Source organism: Haliotis cracherodii, unplaced genomic scaffold (genome assembly GCF_022045235.1).
Source record: "Haliotis cracherodii isolate W230 unplaced genomic scaffold, xgHalCrac1.p SCAF_17, whole genome shotgun sequence".
NCBI classification, from domain to species: domain Eukaryota; kingdom Metazoa; phylum Mollusca; class Gastropoda; order Lepetellida; family Haliotidae; genus Haliotis; species Haliotis cracherodii.
In genome coordinates this window covers 29940186-29965171 of record NW_027266272.1, presented here as the reverse complement: position 1 = coordinate 29965171, position 24986 = coordinate 29940186, and the positions used below count along the sequence as shown (strand labels likewise).

Sequence of the window (24986 nt, the reverse complement as noted above, 5' to 3'; positions counted from 1 at the left end):
CACAAAACAATCTGACCGCCCAGCATTCATATGATAACTTAGGCTTTGACAAACATTGGCTTCTCATCCAATCAAGCTGGCAATTAGTACACTCGTTAATTATTTCATGTATGACTTTCAACATCCAGAACCGTTGACGTCCAGGCTCTTTAAAAATCTTGAAAACAAAAGCCTGGTGCAGTGATTGCAAATGACATAGACCCCCCACCCCATGCCCCCCAACTGTTCATTTCAAAACTGCTCAACTGTTCGAAGACGGGTTAAAGAGATCTGTCATTTATCAATACAGTGTGGTAGATTTGTCCATGAGTGTCAAAAACAAATGACTGTCCATCGTCTATTATCAAGGGTAAAAAAATCCCCAAATCATTTTTTTTTATAAAACTGTTTGTCTTCAGATACAGAAAAAAAGTACATGGAAGCACCAAATAAAAAATGTTTTTCATCAGTGGACTGATGAAGCAATTAAGGCTTACTCAATACCCATCAGGTTCAGATCAACTACTCTGTCTACAACAAGGTCTTGTTAGTCTAGGATTGACTTGTCAATTGAGAATATCAAATGGTCAATTTCGTCTGATTATTTCTGATATCGTCACAGCAGACATATTGATTTTTGCTAAACTTAAAGGTGAACCAAATATTGCAAGTTTGACCTTCACAGAAATACTTGCATCAACGATCAGGTTCTTGAGTAGCCTGTGACTGGATGCAGATCAGAAAGATCTTTCTGTGTATGCTCAAAACAAAAGAAGTACGTCACCGGGATATGTAAACAATAGTTCCAAAGGTCAACAAAAACAGCCAGCTACACCAACCCTGACTCCCTACAGGGTACTTCCAAAATGATATATTCATGTTCATAATGCTCGACATTAAGGGGAGAAAACAAGGACTAGTTGGCTCGGAGTCACTATACTATGTTTGAGTGCAGTAACCATTTTAAACTGTGGCATGGTGTCTCAGTAGGCTGGAACTATAAAAAAAAAAACATTTGTCGGGACTAGTGCACACATGTCGCTCTATAAATGGAATAATCTTGAATGCGCTGTTAAACCCCATTTCACCTCACCTTATTCTTGAATTCAAAATTATTTGCACTTTTGTTTTGAGCCATTGATAAGAGTAGTGTGTGAGTGGGTGAATGTTGTTTATTGTGGGATCATAAAGGCATTCACTGGTTTGTTTATTCACTGGCCACTTTGCCATAATGTGAATATTGCTGAGTGTGCCGTTAAACAACAAACAAATGACACATTCTACACATGTACACCATCCATCCTTTAATACAAAACAAAGATTAACTTCCTACCCTCAAAATCCTGTTGAAATCTTCTTTGTCTACTCGAAGAAAGTGACAGCTGTCTTCTCTCAAGACAATGGTGGCAGCCCTTGAACAAATAATAATAATGATTTTAATAATGATAATGACCCTGAATTTCTTGCTTCGTCCAGCAAAAAACACTAAAAGGATGTGAAACGCTCTGTAAATAACAACAACAACCTCATTCATTCAATTTGCCTGTAAGGCACAAGAAGGTTTTGCGTTCTGCTGGATGAACAGAAGAAAATTTCAAACAGTTACTTGTCCAAGTAAGACACAGCACATATATATGTTTCATATAACCTGTATTTCAGTGTGGGGCTGAATACCCAGAAACTCTCACTGGCCCACCATGGACACTGACGTCTACCTCGGTACATCACTGTGATCATGAGTTCTGCCATGATACAGATATATGAATATTCTCCTACCTTGGAGCATCGTTGACCAGCGCAAGCTTGCCAAAGTCGTCACCTTCATGAAGAGTGCACACAATCCCCTAAAACAAGACATTACCTGGTTATGCACTTCGGCAATGTGCACCAATGTCATTACTATACAATGTTGTATATAGATATATTTTCCTCATAGTTGTAAGCTAATCAATGTGTGAACTCTTCATGTCTCAGTAAGCACTATTCCAGTGATATGGAGAAGGCAACCAGTGAAGGGGCACCTGGTCGGTATTGACTGAAGAGTGGATTCATAATCTACAATGTCATTCATCCAACCCCCCCCCCCCCCCCCCCACACACACACACATAAACAAAAAACAAAAAACTGAATAGCTTTAAAACAGACAAAGTAGTGCCTTGTCAAATGCTTTTTTCACTAATACAGAACCAAAAAATGAATCATTCAATTGATGATATCTCTGAACAGTGATTGACCATGTGGACCCTTTGCTAGTAGCCTTCTCCATGTCATGGTGCTGTAGATAAGTCTGGCTAGGCAAACCATTGGTTGATAGCATGAACAATAATCCATGCAGCCAGGCCACACACTGTCACCACATGGATCACTTTCATTAGTCAGCATTTTACACTGTGGAACTGGAAGCTATTTGGTACAAGTTGACACAAGACCAAGGGTGTCACACGATATGATTTTTGAAAAGCTATAGTTTGATAACTGTTGCTATATTAAAGAACAAATCATTCATTTGAGGGCTTGAGTAAGTGATTGTGTTAACGCCACAGTATTTCACTCACATCGACAGGTGTCAACTTTATATTGGAGGAAAGATAATGTTACGCAGGTTTGCCTTGGTGAAACCCATGAGAATGAAGTGACATAGATAGTGTTGACTAAATAAGAAGATAATCAGGGAGAATAAGCGGATCCTGGCAAAGTTAAGGGAGTCAAATCTTCAGAAGTAGTAGACCACTGGCCACCCATTCACCTATAAACATCTGCAGATGCTAGATCTATATTTGTATGTGTGTACAGTAGGTCCCCAGACTTACCTTGCCATATATGACGACATTGACCGAGCCCTTGAGGATGATGTACCACGACTTGCCCTCGTCACCCTGGTTGAACACTGCAACATGATACAATAGTACTTCAGGCCAGGTGAAATGGGGTTGACGTTGTGTTTAAGACTATTACACTTTTATAGCGATGAGCATACACGTGGGAGTCTGTGTTGCTGCTTGTATAAAGACTCCAGAGGTTAGTTAAATCATCATCATCATCATCCTCATCAGCGCCTCCGTGGTCTTGTGGTAGAGCGTCTGCCCAGAGAGCGGAATGTCCAGGGTTCGATCCCCAACCGCGTCATACCAAAAGACAATAAAAGATGGTACTTGTTGTTACCCTGTCTGGCGCTCGGCATTAAGGGGCTAAAACAAGGACTGGTCGGCTCGGAGTCATTATACTGTGTCTGAGTGGGGTATTCATGTTAAACTGTGGCATGGTATCTCAGTGAGCTAGCACTATAAATCGGCATCAGTCCGGACTAGTACAAGCAGCCACACACACACGTGCATGCACGTCGCTATATAAGTGCAATAATCTTGGACGCGACGTTAAACCCAATTTCACCTCATCATCATCATCATCATCATCATCAGTCTTAACATTCTCTGAAAAGTTCTGGGTGACTCCCCATTGTTCTCGGTGCCTTAGGTTTGGTACCTCCCAATCTGTTGACTGACATTGAGAGAGTACCCGGGTTTGCTACCAAGAATGCAGCCCTTCTGACAATCTGGTTAATGTAGAAGGCTGCAGTGTTGAGAGTCTTCTCATTCACCAAAAAGTTCTGGATGGGCCCTGAGCTGATGATGAGCCTAACCAGCCTGTCTGTGCCAGGATCACCCAAACCCTCTTTGCTGCATTCATTCATTTTAATTTGTGTAATAATATAAATAATGGGCATATTTATAATATGCCATATCCTCACTCCAAAGCATTCTCAAAGTGCTAAATAATTTCCCCAGTCCATGGACCAGTGCACAATCGATTATAATTCTCGGCTTCCTGGGGAGTATGCAACCCACGCTGCCTGTGACATGCTAGAAAATTATCAGTAATTACCTACTTTACCTCATCCTACTTTACCTCTGGGTGCAGAGGTATGCAGTCAAAGTCACTTGCCTAAGGATGCACCACAGGTTCTACATGTGCTTCAGTGTGGAGCAGGACTGAACCCAAAGAAGCTCTCAGGATCGAGTGAGCTGCCAAACGCTGAATGTCCCAGCACTGCGGTGTGGTTGACTTGGTCTACTGTCATCACACAACAGATAATGTCGCAGCATTGTGGGGTGGTTGACTTGGTCTACTGTCATCACGCCACAGATAATGTCTCAGCAACGTGGTGTGGTTGACTCGGTCTACTGTCGTCACACAACAGATGAATGTCCAAGCACCTTGGTGTGGTTGACTTGGTCTACTGTCGTCACACCACAGATAATGTCTCAGCACCGTGGTGTTGTTGACTTGGTCTACTGTCGTCACACAACAGATGAATGTCCAAGCACCGTGGCGTGGTTCACTTGGTCTACTGTCGTCATACCACAGATAATGTCTCAGCACCGTGGTGTGGTTGACTTGGGCTACTGTCGTCACACAACAGATGAATGTCCAAGCACTGCGGTGTGGTTGACTAGGTCAACTGTCGTCACACAACAGATGAATGTCCCAGCACCGTGGTGTGGTTGACTAGGTCTACTGACATCACACAACAGATAATGTCCCAGGACCATGGCGTTGTTGAGTATGGCTTATGTAGTCACACCACAGAGAAACGTCCGGGCACCCATCTTCCTGAGGCAAGGGAGATAATTGACTGAATTTCTGGGCTTGATCATAGCGGCACCAGTTGCTATTATGAGTAATGTTCCTTCTATGTCCCTCCTATTGACCAATCAGATTCCATCTCTCATATCACCTGCATTTGTCCAGTGAAGACATTCTGATCGATAATCAAGATTATTGTAACAAAACAGGTCTTACTTCGCGTAGTGCATCAAATCATGTGAACACCTTGATTAAAAGCATGAAAAGATATGGGATATATATGTTCCTGCTAAATGGGTGGCACACATCTGGTTACTAAAGTCATTCCACAGCCGATCAATCACCACAGTGTGGTTGAATAGGGCTACTGTAGTCACCCCACAGCTGATTGTCCGTGCACCACAGTGTGGTTGAATAGGGCTACTGTAGTCACCCCACAGCTGATTGTCTGAGCACCACAGTGTGGTTGAATAGGGCTACTGTAGTCACCCCACAGCTGATTGTCTGAGCACCACGATGTGGTTGAATAGGGCTACTGTAGTCACCCCACAGCTGATTGTCTGAGCACCACAGTGTGGTTGAATAGGGCTACTGTAGTCACCCCACAGCTGATTGTCTGAGCACCACAGTGTGGTTGAATAGGGCTACTGTAGTCACCCCACAGCTGATTGTCTGAGCACCACGATGTGGTTGAATAGGGCTACTGTAGTCACCCCACAGCTGATTGTCTGAGCACCACAGTGTGGTTGAATAGGGCTACTGTAGTCACCCCACAGCTGATTGTCTGAGCACCACGATGTGGTTGAATAGGGCTACTGTAGTCACCCCACAGCTGATTGTCTGAGCACCACAGTGTGGTTGAATAGGGCTACTGTAGTCACCCCACAGCTGATTGTCTGAGCACCACAGTGTGGTTGAATAGGGCTACTGTAGTCACCCCACAGCTGATTGTCTGAGCACCACAGTGTGGTTGAATAGGGCTACTGTAGTCACCCCACAGCTGATTGTCCGTGCACCACAGTGTGGTTGAATATGGCTACTGTAGTCACCCCACAGCTGATTGTCTGAGCACCACAGTGTGGTTGAATAGGGCTACTGTAGTCACCCCACAGCTGATTGTCTGAGCACCACAGTGTGGTTGAATATGGCTACTGTAGTCACCCCACAGCTGATTGTCTGAGCACCACGATGTGGTTGAATAGGGCTACTGTAGTCACCCCACAGCTGATTGTCTGAGCACCACAGTGTGGTTGAATAGGGCTACTGTAGTCACCCCACAGCTGATTGTCTGAGCACCACAGTGTGGTTGAATAGGGCTACTGTAGTCACCCCACAGCTGATTGTCTGAGCACCACAGTGTGGTTGAATAGGGCTACTGTAGTCACCCCACAGCTGATTGTCCGAGCACCACGATGTGGTTGAATATGGCTACTGTAGTCACTCCACAGCTGATTGTCCGAGCACCACGATGTCATTGAATATGGCTACTGTAGTCACCCCAAAGCTGATTGTCCGAGCACCACAATGTGGTTGATTATGGCTACTGTAGTCACCCCACAGCTGATTGTCAGAGCACCACAGTGTGGTTGAATATGGCTACTGCAAAATGTTTACCATAATTCTACTGGACCTCAATTAACTGGTCAATATCTGTTACATAACAGAGGACAGAAATGCACGGTTTACACTGTCAATCATAGAGTGGGCTTCAGCTCCTGGTTCATTGTCCAGACAATCTTGTTTTACAAATACCTCCTACTTACAGACAGTGCCGGCCTTGGCATGGGACTCAAACAGAAGGACGCTGGCCAGTTCCCTCTTCACCATGGTGGATAGATGAGACAGAGCCTTGATGTGCAGCAATTCCTCATAGATGATCTCCAAGTCCTCCGATGTCCGCTCGTGGGCCCTACACAGCAGAGGTCATAACTGGTAAAACATGGAATAGCAAACTGTTTTATAACAGGGAATGGTAAACTATTATATAACAAGGAATGGTAAACTGTTATATAACAAGGAATGGTAAACTGTTACATAACAAGGAATGGAAAACTTATATAACAAGTAATGGTAAACTGTTTTATAACAAGGAATGGTAAACTGTTACATAACAAGGAATGGAAAACTGCTATATAACAATGAATGGTAAACTGTTATATAGTAAGGAATAGTAAACTGTTATATAAATAGGAATAGTAAACAGTTATATAAATAGGAATGGTGAACTGTTATATAACAGGGAATGGTAAACTATTATATAACAAGGAATGATAAACTGTTATATAACAAGGAATGGTAAACTGTTTTATAACAAGGAATGGTAAACTGTTACATAACAAGGAATTGTAAACTGTTATATAACAAGGAATGGTAAACTGTTATATAACAAGTAATGGTAAACTGTTACATAACAAGAAATGGTGAATTGTTATAAAACAAGGAATGGTAAACTGCTATATAACAAGGAATGGTAAACTGTTATAAAACAAGGAATGGTAAACTGCTATATAACAAGGAATTGTAAACTGTTACATAACAAGGAATTGTGAACTGTTACATAACAAGGAATGGTAAACTGTTTTATAACAAGGAATGGTAAACTGTTTCTTAACAAGGAATGGTAAACTGTTACATAACAAGGAATGGTAAACTGTTATATAACAAGGAATGGTAAACTGTTACATTACAAGGAATGGTGAATTGTTATAAAACAAGGAATGGTAAACTGCTATATAACAAGGAATGGTAAACTGTTATATAACAAGGAATGGTAAACTGCTATATAACAAGGAATGGTAAACTGTTATATAGCAAGGAATAGTAAACTGTTATATAAATAGGAATAGTAAACTGTTATATAAATAGGAATGGTGAACTGTTATATAACAAGGAAAGGTATACTGTTATATAACAAGGAATGGTAAACTGTTATTAAACAAGGAATGGTAAACTCAACAAGGAATGGTGAACTGTTATATATCTTAATAACTTACGGTTTGCGCAGGATCATCCTCATCATGGCATCGGGTCCGATCTGTGCCAGCAGCGCCAGCGTCTCCCCCAACTCCTCCTCACATTCCTTCCGTTCCCCAGATGTCGGTACTGTCCCCACCCCCTCGTCATCCTCACAGAACCGGTAGAACAAGTACTTGTCCTTGAACTGGTGCTGGTGACACACTGCCGGACACAAGGGGGAGTTTTGTCAAATGATAATTTGTGTCAATAAAAATTTCAACAAAAAAACATTCACTGGACATGCTGGATGTCCTCAAAAAATGTGTTGTGAAAAATTGTTTGGCATCTCATTCAGAGAAAAAACTTGTACCTAAAAATCCAAATACAAAACATGTCTATCCCCATCCATTAACCAACCTAATATCCTATATTAAGATCCTATATGTAGATTCTACACCACACTGGTGTCTCATGAAGATACCGGATTAGAATTGGTCTTCAGCAACCCATGCCAGGAGACTATGCCTGTAAGATGCGACTAACGGAATCAGGTGGTCAGACTCGCAGACTTGATTGATGCATGTCATCGTATCCCAATTGCATGGATTGATGCTCATGATGTCAAACACTGGATTGTCTGGTCTAGGTTCGGTTATTTACAGACCGCTGTCACATAGCTGGAATATTGCTGAATGCGGCGTTAAACAACAAACCAACAAACAACACCACTAGTCAACTGACAAAACTAAGGCATAGTAAACTCCCTGGCAAAAGAAAGTAAACATTTGAAAATTGGACTGTCCCATAAATTACAAAACGTTACTAGGCTAGAAACAGATGCCGAAACGCTGCACACTTTAGGTCCAAAACAATTAGGATACCCATATCAAATACATCACCTTCGCATAATCATTTCTTGTTTTGTTTCTTTTATAGCGACCATCATCAAATATGGGTGTTAACTATCTTTTACCCAGCAGTTTAGATTGTATGTACTGACAAGAACACATTCAGTATGGCAGTTGTGCCATACCATGGGTGCACGCATGGCCTTGACAAGCTACTGACCATGCACAATGACCCCCTCCTCCAAGAGTGCCTGCCACATGCCCACGGCCTGGTTCCGAGAGTGGACGAGGGTACTCGGCTGCAGCAGCCAGTCCACCATCTCAGATCCCACCATGCATCTGCGGTAGGTGCGGAGGTGATACTTCCTGTCTCGGATCATGTGGGGAGCTCGTGTCAGCAACACTGTTCGTATCACATGACCACCACGTGATAACTTTACGGAAGGAATCTAAACAAACAACAGTAGTATCATCAGCCGTCTACGTATAGGTTAGAGTGTCTAATCATTAGAAATGGTTAGTTGGAGTTCAAGGTGCAGGTGAACAATTAGATACCATGGTCCTCGTAATCTAACCTAATTAAACTATGTCCAACATTTATTAACTAAGCCCAAAAATGCTTAAAAGCATTGTTTTGTTAAGGGTATTTTGAAACATAATTAGGAACTGTTTGCTCAACTGTGAGAACACTGTGCGAGTTGGCCCTGTATGTAGCATGTGAAATATATTCCCCAAGCCTTTCAACATGCACCTAGCACTTTGCCGACTCAGGTAATGAAATGCCTAGACCCAGGGCATTTATACAATTTTAAAAAACTTGAGCACATTTATCAATCACCTTAACATTACTTGCCAATGTTGAATGGCCTATTATGAGCAAACATAGCCCTGATCAAGATAACAGTAATTTCTTTTCTATCTGTTCCAAATCACAAGTACATACAAATACTACAATGCATAGAGTAACATACTGTATAAAAACTGCATAAAAAACATATTTCACAGTTCCTAAACGGATAAACAATTAGTCCTGAAGTAAGTAAATATTAAATTAATATCACATAATTTCTCCATTGCAGTGGCAGAAGACTACATTCATTAACCTTCCGTGCAGACTTCACTGGCGACAAACGTTTAGCATGAAATTGTTCCATCATCAATGTAAATAATAGGGATAAAAAGAAGTTCTGTCACTGCCATGAGGTGTTTACATGGTTTAAATGTGCAGAATTTATACGTCATACGATTTGTTTTGCTTACATTGTCTTCATTTACAAATGGGTTTATCAGTAACTTTTCAGTAATCTTGACTAGTAAAGTGTGGTACTTACATCTGTGATTTGAGGCTTTTAAGTGCAATATTTACAGTTTTGAAGAAAGACTGATGGTTATGTGCAATACATACAGTGTGATGGAGATAGGTGATGCAGTACTTATGGCTGACATGAAAGACTGATTGTTAAGTGCAGTACTGACATGTGATGGAGATAGGGATTAAGTGCTGTACTTACTGCTGTGATGGGACGCTGACAGGAAGGTAAGTGCAGTACTTAGTGCTGTGATGGGATGCTGACAGGAAGGTAAGTGCAGTACTTAGTGCTGTGATGGGACACTGACATGAAGGTAAGTGCAGTACTTACTGCTGTGATGGGACACTGACAGGAAGGTAAGTGCAGTACTTACTGCTGTGATGGGATGCTGACAGGAAGGTAAGTGCAGTACTTACTGCTGTGATGGGATGCTGACAGGAAGGTAAGTGCATTACTTACTGCTGTGATGGGACACTGACATGAAGGTAAGTACATTACTTACTGCTGTGATGGGACGCTGACAGGAAGGTAAGTGCAGTACTTACTGCTGTGATGGGACACTGACAGGAAGAGTAAGTGCAGTACTTACTGCTGTGATGGGACACTGACAGGAAGAGTAAGTGTGGGACTTACTGCTGTGATTGGAGCGGCAGGGTTTGGGAGATCATCAGGGTCACTTGCTGTTGAGTACACAGATTTGGCTGTATTTCTTCTCATATCACCGGGGCGCTTTGTATTCACATCTAAAAAAACATTACATAATCAATAATCTGCGTGAAACCAATTTCCATTCTTGTAACTTATAAAATACATCAATTGGGATAAAGGCCACCATTGCCCAAAATATTGGCACTCTAATACACGACATTTTGAACAATGAATAGTCAACCTTTTTACAAATAAAACTGTATTTGTCCAAACTTTGTTATTCCCAACAATGATGACTAAACTTGCACTAACATAATCTCAACATTGGTATCACATCACACTGTACAGTCACTGCATGAGGAATGACGAAATACATGAATGTGTTTGTGGACCTCAATGACGTGTTGGGAATTGCATCTTGCAGAAGACCGTCTCCGTGGCCTAGTGATAGAGCATCGCCAGGAGTCTCCCAAGGTTATGGTTCAATTCCCATCTGCATCATACCAAGAGACGTTAAAAAATGGCACTTGTTGTTACCCTGCCTGGTGCTCAGCATTAAGGGGCTAAAACAAGGATTTGTCGGCTCTGTGAGTCAGTATACTGTGTCTGAGTGGGGTGTTCATGTTAAACAGTGACATGTTATCTCAGTAGGCTGGCACTAAAAAATCGGCATCTGTCCGGACTAGTACAAGCAGCCACACACACACATGCGTGCACATCGATATACAAGTGCAGCAACCTTGTATACCCATTTCACCTCACATACACAGTGGAATAAGCCAATCAAATGCGGAATGTTTTACAAATTAAAGCACTGTTGCTCTTTATTGTGAATGTTGTCAAATAACGCTTTGTACAAATATCTTCTTTTTACACAGTGTTCTTGGTTTTATACAGATCTTTTCCTTGCTTCTTGTATATATCAGGGTATTATTGGATGTTATATATCTTGAGTTTCATTGTTCACATTCAATTGTAACCATGTATTTGTAACATCTGGCTAGTGTGCACTATCGACTTTTAGTTGTTTCAGTGTAATTGTTTACTAAATGATTGCACATATATTTTCCTGAAAATCTGAACTTAAATGCTATTTATCTTTTGAATCAAATAACTACAAACTCATATATTCCTGCATGAAAGTGTTTATTGGCTCAAGACTTATATTTTTATAGTGGAAATAAAAGTAACCTTTCCTTAAAACCATCAAATGACATCCTGTTTGTTGGTATATAACATATATAATAAGAAATGGTTTGTCTTGACATCAATTAGATAACGGTTAAGTTCGACACTGAGAGTTTTTAGTTGCTTCTTAATGTCACTAACAACATTTTGCTTTGAGATGCCATTTTGCTTACATGTGTAACCCAATACAAGATATTGCTGACGGTAACCTGAGACAGGTCTACAGAATGACAACAGTTCCTAGGTTCATACAGTTTTCATTTCATAATGGCGCTTGAAGGCCAACAATCACATTACTTTCTCATCCTACCAGGTACCCATTTACTGCTGGGTGAACAGGGGCAATTTTCAACAAAGTCACTTGCCTAAGGAGACACAAGATGTTTTATATTTGGTTCAATGTAGGGCAGGATTGAAGCCCTAAAAAAACACTCAGGAATCAAGCTGCTGGACACTGTCACCTATCCAACTGCTTCATTTCATCTGACTTGTGACCTGTGTGATGTACACAGGACCACATGCCACAATCACATTTCCTGATAAGTTAATTTGTGACCATTTATAAGGCAATTATTTTGGTTTTATTGTTCCCTACAGATAAGCTCAGGGCATCACAATCATTTCCAACTGCATATTATCTTTTGTGAACCTAAACTGTACTTGATACATTCATAAATCAATAATATATAACGAAAGAGTAATACCATCTTTATAGATCTGGCCGATGCCCTCCATACAATGTATTGATCTGCACAATGAACTCTTTTATGAATGAAGAAACAATTAAAATGAACATATGACACATCCTTGCCACATACCAATATTAGGGACTGACCATTAGGTAGAAAATTTTTGAAAAATAATATTGTGCTTCAGCCTGTTGAAAATAAAATTCTGTCACAAAAATAACATTGATGCAAAGTGGGTTTTCTTTAGAAAAGAAATAGGATATGAAATGGTCGGTTCCTTACAGGAAGAAATGAGTTTAGTTTGATGCTGCTTTGAATAGCGTGCAGCTTGATGTGGGAGGAAAACCCAAACTGAAGCAGCTTTTAGATATTCACTACTTTGTAGAAACCCACAAATCATGGGTCTAGTTCAGAGAAACCTAGAAGCAGGGTAAATCTTGGTTTCAAACCCATGACGATATATTTTTGACATATTACAACTCTGCATAGCAAACACATAGCCCAAGACAGCTGGGCTTTTACCACATACATTAACTGAAATACTATTCAAACGGTGTAAAACCAAATTCAGCTGCTCCTTTGCTTGTGAAGGTCCAGGTTAAAATGTTTTTTCCAAAACCCATGCTTGCCGTGAAAGGTGACTATGCTTGTTGTAAGAGGCGACTTATGGGATCAGGGGGTCTGGTTGCTGACTTGGTTGATTCAGCATGTCAACGTATCCCAATTGCATAGATCGATGCTCATTAAGTCAATCACTGGATTGTCTGGTCCAGACTTTATTATTTACAGACTGCTGTCATATAGCTGGAATATTGCTGAGTGCAGCATTAACAAACAAACGATTAAAAAGCTGCTCAAATTAAAAAGCTGGGTCAAATTAAGATGCAAGGGGTATTGATAGGGAAGAATTATACCCTATTGTTAAGTGAACAAGATTTACATCCATGGAACACATGTACATCCACTTAAAGGAGTGTACATCCTTTTCATTTCCACCTTTATATGATGCACGTAAACATCTAGAGTATTGATTCCTGACATTAAGAAGATATTCCAGCCATTTCTCTACCTGTCTTTTGTACTAACATTTACATTCATACTAATGTCCTCTCCCGAAATCAGCACAGTCATCTCTTCATCACTGACAGGTCCAGGTATGCATCTCTCTATAACTGACAGGTCCAGGTATGCATCTCTCTATAACTGACATGTCCAGGTATGCATCTCTCTATAACTGACATGTCCAGGTATGCATCTCTCTATAACTGACGTGTCCAGGTATGCATCTCTCTATAACTGACATGTCCAGGTATGCATCTCTCTATAACTGACATGTCCAGGTATGCATCTCTTCATCACTGACATGTCCAGGTATGCATCTCTCTATAACTGACATGTCCAGGTATGCATCTCTCTATAACTGACATGTCCAGGTATGCATCTCTCTATAACTGACAGGTCCAGGTATGCATCTCTTCATCACTGACATGTCCAGGTATGCATCTCTCTATAACTGACATGTCCAGGTATGCATCTCTCTATAACTGACGTGTCCAGGTATGCATCTCTCCATTACATGTCCAGGTATGCATCTCTCTATAACTGACGTGTCCAGGTATGCATCTCTCTATAACTGACATGTCCAGGTATGCATCTCTCTATAACTGACATGTCCAGGTATAAATCACGACATCAATCACTCAACAGTGCTTTGATTGTCACTGTATTCTACACCTACACAGGTTTATATAGACCTGACCTATTACTCCAAAACAATATCTGACAGTCATTTAAGCTCTCAATAACTTAGCACAAGCCATGACAGAATTTCATGAACAATCAATATTTCAGCCACAGATGTCACCTACACTCATTCCCAACTATAATTGAAACAAAAGTACGCACCTATGTACATTCCCAAATTGTGATAGGCCAGTAGTTTCACATTTTCGGCCATGTTGTTGCTTTTCAGCTGTTGTCAGTAAGTAACAGCGTTGTATATTCCGTGTTATTGACATGCATGTCATGTGTCAACATATGTGAGCCACGTCCCCCGACGCACACAGCTTGTGATGAACACAGTAGAGGTATAGCTGACCCTGTAAGTGATCCCCTGAACAATAGCCTGCTACAGTCATACTCACAGGATAATGACATTCTCGCATGTTTTATTATTATCAATGGATATAGCACGCTTTGAATTTGATACCTGCTTTTGACTTCTAAAGATTTATAACGACAACAGCCAGGTAAGTTCCAAATTAAAGGTAGAAAAAAGCATATCAAATTTCTAATCATATCAAGGGCAGTCCATTGATTAGTATGTAGTGTATACAAAACAAATACTGGGGCAGAATCGATCACAAATCTGCTAATCATGGGATTAGGAAATACTGGAGGAATACTAGTTTCTCTAATAATCTATAGTAATGTTACCATAGTAACTACAACAGCTAGTATGAAATGAGCTTAGAATTGATAGACTAATTCATGACGTTTAGATTTGCCAGCCCACTATCCTACAACATTATGGTAATTGTGAATGCATGGCCCTCAACATGTAACACACGTTTTAAATGTCATGTTTCACAGATTTATTCAAGCTTTCCACATAAGGTCAGTCAAAATAAAAATATAAATAAATAGTTATGTCAATCCTATATTTATTTATGTGAAAGTCATTCTGCCAAGGAGTTAAAATTGCAGCTGGCTTCTTGAATCACTTGTAGTGATGTAGACATGGAATTTATATATTATATTTTATGTCGTTTTAGAGGGTCTATATTACTAGTGACAGACATAATAAGATATATAATTTTATGTTTAATTTATTTCTTTCCCAGATGCTTTTCAGTAAGGGGGGGATGGGCCTGTGAAACGAAAAATAAAAAAGTGTGGCCTAAATTAACAACTCATATGGCGTATATTGACAATATTCTCCCGTCAAACATGTAATACCCACAAAATGTTGTGCTTGAAGAATGTGTTACCAAGGCAAATTAGTAATTTTGTGTAATGAATAAGAAAGTTGACGATTGTTTTGTTTGTCTTCCCGCTAAGTAGGGTTACAGATGGTCCAGTTGGTAAAGGTGCTGATGCCGCTTTTAGCAATATTCCAGTAATATTATGGCAGGGGACACCACAAATGGGCTTCACACATTGTACCCATGTCGGGAATCGAAACTGGGTCTTCCTCATGACGAGCAAACGCTTTACCGGTAACCACTAGGCTACCCGCCCGCCCGTATGTCCACAGTTGATGTGCACAGTTGCATCTCTTAGTTGTGCCAGAACCTATGACCACGTTTTCAATTGAAATCCTGGTTTATGTTTCTAGGTTTGTCAGCACCATAACCATGCTCAAGGGTATCACCAAAGTGGTAAATGTCTGAGACCAGTATCACTCACTCCTCCCACACTAAGCTGACACACTGTGATATATAGCAGATATAACTGCTGTTCAAAGCATGGTCAAACCTGACTTTTCCGCCATGACATAGCAGAAAGGCCCAAAATATTGTGATACTTACCATCTCCCCAGCCAAAACAGCAGATGGGAGGATTTGGGCACCCACCATACAAGCAGGTAACCAAGCATCTTTAGCTTAAGCAAATTTAATAAGGGCCTGAAGCCCCTTCAGCACCATGCCTGCTGTACCAAATGTTTATTTTGAATTTACAATGCATATTGTACCCAGCGGACAATGCTGAAAAATAATGTTACAAGTGAACATTAAAATTACATAACTAGAATATTAAAATATGAAAAAATATAATATGGGGAAGGGAAAGTGGGGATATTTAAGGGTGCCTAGCGATGTGACCTGATGCAAGCTTTGAAACATTTGAGAGTGAAATCAGAGGTAGCTGAGGAAGTAAAGTAATTTCTGTAGGGGAAGCGACTTTTTGAGCTATTTATGGACGCGGAAGTTGTCGAGTTGACATAGCTTTTTTTTATTTTTTTATTTCAACCGACCTTGTGTGGAAAATCTGGAATAAATCCGTGAAACATACGATAAAAGAGTGTGGCCTAAGAATCTCTTGGCCTGGTATTGTTTCAGTTAAAAGAAACATTCAAATTAGGTCAAACAGGAAAGGGAAGTAACCCTTTTCATTTGTCATTTAAAAAAACCTTTACCTTTTCCTCCAGTTCTAGTGTTCCTTATCACACTCCACACACTATTCCCTGAAGAAATCAGTTCTTAATCAACATATTTAAAAATAAATAAATTTTATTTTGACAAAAGTCCTTTAGGTTTAGCATTTAAACTTAAAAAACTAAGATAAAAAAAGAGAAGGACCCACTTGAATCATTCAACTGATTTTTCCATTGGAAAGGTGATGGACATTGACGTGAAGGAGATACACATCCATGTAACGGAGATGGATGTACATGTAGGAAAGTTTGGGCACACATGACAGAAGACTTGACAGCTCACCATGACATCAGCAGAATAACCTTTGATTACATAAGCTCCTGTGGATAATAGCTATCAAATTGCATATTGCATATAATTTGAAATCACTAAAACTTTCTAAGTGAAGATCATTATCTTACTGGTTTTGTCCTACATGTGAATACGAATACTTCATGTTAAAACATGTCAACTCTACCGGTGTAATACAAAACCTGATTTATAGTAAGTAGCTGACGTGCCTCCTTCATGGAATGTGAGAATGACAGTTGGGCAATCATACACAAGATGCTCAAATTTCACTGTCTTGTTTCCCCATATCGTATGTCATATAAAACCCATGTTAACATGGAAAGATGGCTTGCTAATACAATCAAGGTGTCAACAAGGGCCTGGTCAAGCCATTCTGGGATATTGTAAGGCAGGCATTCTGAGGAATTGCTCCGACTTGCTGACTTGGTTGATGCATGTCATCGTATCCTAACTGCGTGGATTGATGCTCATGATGTCAATCCCTGGATTGTCTGGACCAGACTCGATTATTTACCAAACGCCTTTGAGCGTGGCGTTAACAACAGAAAACAACAAACACCTGGTGTCATCAATTGCTTCCTGTAAACCATACATATAATTTTCATTACCTGTTTGCCTTAAACAACCTAGCAAAGCAGTTTCCGCAGATTTTCGAGATCGATTCTTCTCCGGTGTTGATGGTTTGAGATCTTTAATTTATTTCCATCAGAACTTTTTGGTCAAAGCATGCACGCACGCACGCACGCACGCACGCACGCACACATGTACGCACCCACCCACCCCAAAAAATAAAATAAAAGATTGAAATAAAAAAAGTTGACAGGATTTCTTTGGAGACACCATTACATCCTACAATATGTTGCACGTAATATACTGCCTGGCAAAAGCATGTATACACCCATTGTTTCATGGTTACTTGATGGTGATGTATTTCATACGGGTAGCATTTTACAATCATAGTTGTGTTTTGGACCTTCAGTGTGCAGTGCCTGGCAGTTTATTGTAAAGAAACTACTGAAGAACATATTGTTTCGATGCTGGTGCAGTGAAGTTTTTATGAGAATTAGGAGATAAACATACTGTGTTTTCAAAGTAGAGCTAGGTTACCTGTAGATTTAACCCCGCTAAATTGAATTTGGAACCGAACGTGCAGCGTGAGGTTTCAAATGTTAAATTTAGCGTGGTTAAATCTACAGGTACCGGTAACCTAGCTCTACATTGAAAACACAGTATGTTTATCTCCATTCTACCATGACTAAATAAAACGTGAACTCTTTGGTGTTAGCAAATATACTGAGTGAAGCGGCAGCGGTTAAGTTCAGTGTTTTGAGTGGGTTAACGATCTGAATGACGGAATCGCCAAACCAAATATTGTGATGTATATACTCAAGCAGTTTGTTTACACTGTAATACTTCACTCGAACATATGACAAGGCATTGAAAGCATATATAACCACAGCAACTTGGTAAGCTAACATGAGGTGGGCATCCCTAAAGAAAACAAAGCAAGCTTTGCAAGGCTTTCGCTCCACATCGCGCGTCACTATTATGACGTCATATCGCTCATTGTGACGCAAAAGATATGACATCACAGTCGTATATAGAAAAGCGCCAAAATTCCAAGCTCTCTGTTGTCTCCAAAATGGAAATACATTCCCTTTGTTGATTTCTTTTGTGTTTTTCTGCACGAAATGTATTGCAACACATCCTTTGAATATTGTAGTAACCGCATCTGTGCATTTTGTAACCTGTAATTTTAGATATAATTATTTAAATATGCCTACCGACAATGACTGAAAATAGTACTATTCTATGAATATTAGCTTCCGCGGTGATGCGGCCGTCGAACCAGCTGTTTTAATCAGAGGGGGTTTATTGTGATTTAATAGCCTCTGATTGACCAATCAGAATCGAGTAAATTCCAAATTCATGGTAGAATTAATCATTTACATATGTGTCATGGAAACAAGTTATACCACCTGGGAAACCTTACTAAGCCTGCATTCTGCATTCTGGGTGGGGACAGCATGTCCATCGAACAAATTATTTTGTGAAACCTGATGACAAATTATTTTTCCCAGCATTTTGCTGAACAGGTTACTTTTACAAAAATACTAGACACAACATTACCACTACAGTCAGCAATATTCCAGATATATCGTAGCAGCCTGTTAATAATTAAGCCAACTCAGGTGTGCCCAGATGGAATAGGGATATATTTTAACTGTCCCATTACAAGTTCAACCACGCATTTTACACTTTGATACAAGGAATTCCGCACACTGAAATCTAACCATCAAATTCAGCACAATTGATCGAGTAACTAGACACCACTGTTTACAGCTATAGTGCTTACTAATGCCAGAATTTAACATGAAATCCCACTTATGGTAATTCAGGTGTCAGCTGTCTATTTCATACTAAACTAATCTGTTTCCAAACAGACTTGACTGGATGTGCATAAGTATAGGAAGGAGATAATCTATCTAAAATCAGCAAAATAAATCACCATAACCTAATTAATTGGAGTTGAATGAAAAAGTAAGTAAATGTGTCTGTGCATGGCTTTCATGACGTTTGACATTCTTAGGGAAACATGAGAGCAGATACCAAAAATAAGTCAACTGAAACAGCTTTTTAAGCAAATTATTTGTTAAAACGATTTACTGATTGGTTTTAAAATACCCAACAGACTGAACCCAAGGGTGTGAAACTATATAAAGTACCCAAAGACAACTACAAATACCCAATGTGAATAATAATATGTAGGTGAACACTCCATGGCTCAAAATCTTATCTGAACCAGCCTTGTGTATATTAATGTTAAAAATGATTATTTCCTATTTGATGTTGTTAGTTGAAAGATAAACATGTCAATCAGGCATATTTGGCTGCTTTTTTATTCCTGCCAAGCTATGTCACATGTATTTACATCCTTCGAGAGTGAGCAAAGAGTGAATGTTGTTTTACACCAATCCTCAATGTTCCTGCCAGATCATGATGGCTTATCAATAACCAAGTCTAGGCAAGGCAAACCAGTGGTTGACATAATGAGCAACCATCCTCATCAATGCACCATAAGTCACTAACAATCAGCCAGCTCACACATTCTAACCTGATATGATTTCTCTATGCATGTAGATCTGACGACACCTCTATTGAAAATCGCATCAGATGAAGTTATTTTGTAATCAGCCAATCAGCATTTAGAAGCTAAATTCTCATTTTGTGTGAGTTAAACATTCAGACAAGTATGTTGATTTCTGAATCTTGAAAACAAATACAACCAAGGAGTACTGAAAACTAAAACAAGAAACCAATCTGTAATTTCTGAAAGGTATGGTCTCTACAAACAAAAGGGTGTATTTCTGAAGTTAGTCTGTCATACAGACCCTGAAACAAATATATCCAATACAGCCCATGCAAGTCTATAATGTATTGCAAGTCTATATTACTGCAGTATCTGAAAATGAGTAAGTATCTGGGCTGTTTTTTAATATATTTTGTAACCATAATTTAACAACTGATTTTTCTGTAAAATATGTTCATTTCAATGACTAGATGTTAGTCAATATTGAAGGTAAAGTTGTATTGTGGTGGCAAAGACATGAAGCTACATTGTTTAAGAAACCTGACATATGATTGGCCCAAACACCCTTCATGACCTTCATTTTGATTGGGTGGTCAAAGTTCGCTCATGGTTCAAATGTCTTGACTTCCAGGTGTTGTAAGATCTTGACACAGAGAGGTATCATATTTGGAGTAAAAGATCTGAATTTAATGAGATTATCAGTTCTCACAATCACAACTGGTACAGGAGACTTTAATAATCTTCCAAAGAGTCCCCTTTGTCAACGAAACCTGTGTAATGTGCCTTGAATAAACACCTGCCTTGAATGAACACTTGCATTGAAAAACACATGTCTTGAATTAACACCTGCCTTGAGTAAACACCTGCCTGCCTTGAATAAACACCTGCCTTGAATGAACACCTGCCTTGAATAAACACCTGCCTTGAATAAACACTTGAACAAACACATGTCTTGAATAAAAACCTGCCTTGAATGAACACCTGCCTTGAATAAGCACCTGCCTTGAATGAACACTTGCATTGAAAAAACACTTGAACAAACACATGTCTTGAATAAAAAACTGCCTTGAATTAAAACCTTAATTGAATTAACACCTGCCTTGAATGAACACTTGCATTGAAAAAATATGTCTTGAATAAACACGCCTTGAGTAAACACCTGCCTGCCTTCAATAAACACCTGCTTTGAATGAAAACCTGCCTTGAATAAATACCTGCCTTGAATGAACACCTGCCTTGAATGAACACCTGCCTTGAATAAACACTTGAACAAACACCTGCCTTGAATGAAAACCTGCCTTGAATGAAGACCTGCCTTGAATGAACACCTGCCTTGAATATACACTTGAACAAACACATGTCTTGAATAAATACCTGCCTTGAATGAACACCTGCCTTGAATAAACACCTGCCTCGAATAAACACTTGAACAAACACATGTCTTGAATAAATACCTGCCTTGAATGAAAACCTGCCTTGAATGAAGACCTGAATTGAATAAAAACCTGCCTTGAATAAACACTTGAACAAACACCTGCCTTGAATAAATACCTGCCTTGAATGAAGACCTGCCTTGAATGATAACCTGCCTTGAATGAAGACCTGAATTGAATAAACACTTGAACAAACACATGTCTTGAATAAACACCTGCCTTGAATAAACACTTGAACAAACACATGTCCTGAATAAACACATGTTTTGAATAAAAACCTGCCTTGAATGAAGACCTGAATTGAATAAAAACCTGCCTTGAATAAACACTTGAACAAACACCTGCCTTGAATAAATACCTGCCTTGAATGAAGACCTGCCTTGAATGATAACCTGCCTTGAATGAAGACCTGAATTGAATAAACACTTGAACAAACACATGTCTTGAATAAACACTTGAACAAACACATGTCCTGAATAAACACATGTTTTGAATAAATACCTGCCTTGAATAAACACCTGCCTTGAATGAAAACCTGCCTTGAATGAAGACCTGAATTGAGTCAACACCTGCCTGGAATAAACACTTGAACAAACACATGTCTTGAATAAACACCTGCCTTGAATGAAAACCTGCCTTGAGTAAACACTTGATAAACACCTGCATTCAATTAAACGCTTGAATAAACATCTGCCTTGAATAAACACATATCTTCAATAAGCACCAGCCTTGAATAAACACCTTGAATAAACACCAGGGCAACCGAAGCAGAAAATAATGCACACATGCCATGAATGAATAAATACATGTGTAGATATTAAATGGAAATAAATAATTTGCTTTCTGTTTCCTTTCAAAAGAGACATTTGAAACAAATTTAAAAAAACTTGATACAAACTCCTCTCTGAATAAATATATGGCTGCCAAACAAAAACGTCTGCCTTGAATAAAGATCCTCTGAAATAATTAAACCACCCAATCCTTACACAAAGATTTGTGCATATCTACAAAACACATAATGTTTATCTCCTAATGACACATGCCTTTTGTGTGTGTCTTTGGAGAACATTGCCTGATCAGCCTCAGGTTACACTAGTCAATTAGAGAAGTAAATTGGTGAAACTAATTAGTACAAGGCTCAAGCTTATCATTTAATCACCATGGATCCAGAGTGGCTATGAGGGTGGTGGGGGTGTGGGGGTGGTGTACGTGGTGAAGCATACAAATTATGTTGACATATAAAAAAAAGTAACTTAATCATATTTTCAAAAACAATAACAATTAATTGATCAACAAAACTAATGCAAAATGTTTCCCAAATTAATCCATTCATATCATATTTTTCATTGTATCCTCTTTTAAAACAAACTGTATCTGTATTTGACATCACATATGGATACGAAATGATTGAATTATGTCTACATTAATTGCCATTTTCGCACACAAAACTGCAAAAACTGCAAAAAAATTATTCCCATCATGATAAAGTTCTCCGCTCCTCAGTAAGTGCCCCTTGGCCAATAGTAGGGCTTATGATTATCGTTTGAACCAAGGTTGTTCTCTAACACTCAACCTACGACAACAAATTTAACTTGTTGTGTACAGTTAAAAAAAATGCCCCACTTTGTCAAGTTTTCTAAGCTACCGGGAGCTAACAGTGAATATTGTATCAAAAGATCTGTCCAGTATGTGTGTCACAATGCGTATTTCAATGACACCATGGCTCAATGATGTTGCTACAGAAATGGAATGTAGATGTTAAATAGATGTGGTAACCTCAAGTTCATCACAGAAAAAACAACAAAAACAGCTTATGTAAACTTTTAGGCCATGAAAAGCTGAAAACATGTTTTTCATTTTAAAATATGTGAAAATGTTTTACACAGCAATAAATATTTTTGGATATTCTGGTTTCCGTTTTAGTTCTATGGATAAAAAACTGTAAGGATTTACAAAAGAGTTATTTTTCCTTGCCTCAACTATATACCGGCATGGGTTTTAATGAGATTTAGTTGTCTGCCTCTAAGTAAACAAAAAATGACTTGGTCATTTTGAAAATCCATTTCTATTTGTAACATTATTTTTGATGACAAAAGTTGGTGGACATCGCAAAAAATATCTCCTACTTTGACTATATCAAACCTAAATATATCACTGGGATTGATTAAAATGCAATGACCTCAGCAGGTGGGCGTCACTCACTCCATCACAAAACACATCACCTACTTTACTATCTAACCCAATATTCACTGTCATGTGTACATGAGAGAACACGAAAGCTACATTTCCTATAAGGTTACACACGGAGATGTTGATTCACTAACCGGCCTTGCTTACTAATCATCACCAGATGTTAGAGATATGTCTTCAGTTGTCTCCATCCTGAGAAGTAGCCTTTTCCTGGATTATCTTACATTTACATTAACTGTCAGCCCAAAATAAACCTTTGATTAAATATTGATACGCATCCAATTCTGGAATTTTAGAAGCATAATTCATATGAAAGGTCACCTGTATTGATTTTGACTGTGTTTTCCTATTTCTGTCAAAGATGGACACTGAATCCTTCCATCCATACATAACACACGCACAAGTTGCTTGTAGAGTGTAAGACGCAGCAGAGGCCAAATGTTCATATATGGTCTCTGGACGGAGTGTCTATTTTAGGCAGATGAGTTTGTTGAATGCCATTTTGTCAGATCCTCAGTATATTAATAAGTGATAATCTAATGTTGTCTCACATCGAGAGCCTGGAATATCACTGATAAAATCTCCACAACCTCAACCCATCAATTCCATTCAAGAGAAACAGAAATAGAAACAGAAGCTTAATGTCCTGGATGCTGTAAATGTACAAAACAACCTCAATCGTAATGCTATGTTAAAGTATGGGAGCTACGATCATCATTGTGCTAAGATTGCTTTGTATAATGGCACCCAGAAATGCACTCTGATATTGTAGCTGTTGATCTAATTTCTTGCTCGGATTGATCAGGTTATAAGTTTCTAGTTTTTCAAAACTTCTGTATCACTGATGTAAATTTGATAAGGCATCATGCTGTGTTCATAGAAGTTAAAAGGTTACGAAAGTACTTTCAGGTCTACCACTGAAAAACACAAAGTTTTTAGCGAAGAGGTCACTTTAAGAAGGAAGACAGAGTGAAAAATAAGCATTTGTCATGGAACATATAGTCAGTGTGTCTAAGACTTCCTGCTTGGCCTACCTCGCTCTTCAGGATAAGTGTTAGCCAACCATAACATGTCCATAAGTGTTAACCAACCATAACACATCCATAAGTGTTAGCCAACCATAACATGTCCATAAGTGTTAGCCAACCATAACACGTCCATAAGTGTTAGCCAACCATAACATGTCCATAAGTGTTAGCCAACCATAACACGTCCATAAGTGTTAGCCAACCATAACACGTCAATAAGTTTTAGCCAACCATAACACATCCATAAGTGTTAGCCAATCATAACATGTCCATTAGTGTTAGCCAACCATAACACGTCCATAAGTGTTAGCCAATCATAACATGTCCATAAGTGTTAGCCAACCATAACATGTCCATAAGTGTTAGCCAACCATAACATGTCCATAAGTGTTAGCCAACCATAACACGTCCATAAGTGTTAGCCAACCATAACATGTCAATAAGTTTTAGCCAACCATAACACGTCCATAAGTGTTAGCCAATCATAACATGTCCATAAGTGTTAGCCAACCATAACATGTCCATAAGTGTTAGCAATCATAACATGTCTATAAGTGTTAGCCAATCATAACACGTCCGTAAGTGTCAGCAATC

At 39.2% G+C, this 24986-nt stretch overlaps 1 protein-coding gene across 3 annotated transcripts in view; it reads right to left on the bottom strand.

Moving 5' to 3' along the window:
- The window catches only part of LOC139465052 (rap guanine nucleotide exchange factor 4-like), an 87853-nt gene that overhangs the window by 31821 nt on the left and 31046 nt on the right, over nucleotides 1-24986 (bottom strand). For 2 of the 3 annotated variants that reach the window (XM_071246746.1, XM_071246747.1), the window contains exons 7-13: nucleotides 10311-10420; nucleotides 8588-8816; nucleotides 7558-7741; nucleotides 6328-6473; nucleotides 2791-2867; nucleotides 1756-1823; nucleotides 1313-1391 (exon numbers count right to left, since the gene is read on the bottom strand). In XM_071246746.1, coding sequence (XP_071102847.1) covers nucleotides 1313-1391; nucleotides 1756-1823; nucleotides 2791-2867; nucleotides 6328-6473; nucleotides 7558-7741; nucleotides 8588-8816; nucleotides 10311-10420 — 893 coding nt within the window. Of the gene's footprint in view, nucleotides 1-1312; nucleotides 1392-1755; nucleotides 1824-2790; nucleotides 2868-6327; nucleotides 6474-7557; nucleotides 7742-8587; nucleotides 8817-10310; nucleotides 10421-14107; nucleotides 14239-24986 lie in introns of those variants that run through there. The other variant, XM_071246748.1, reaches the window with a different exon arrangement.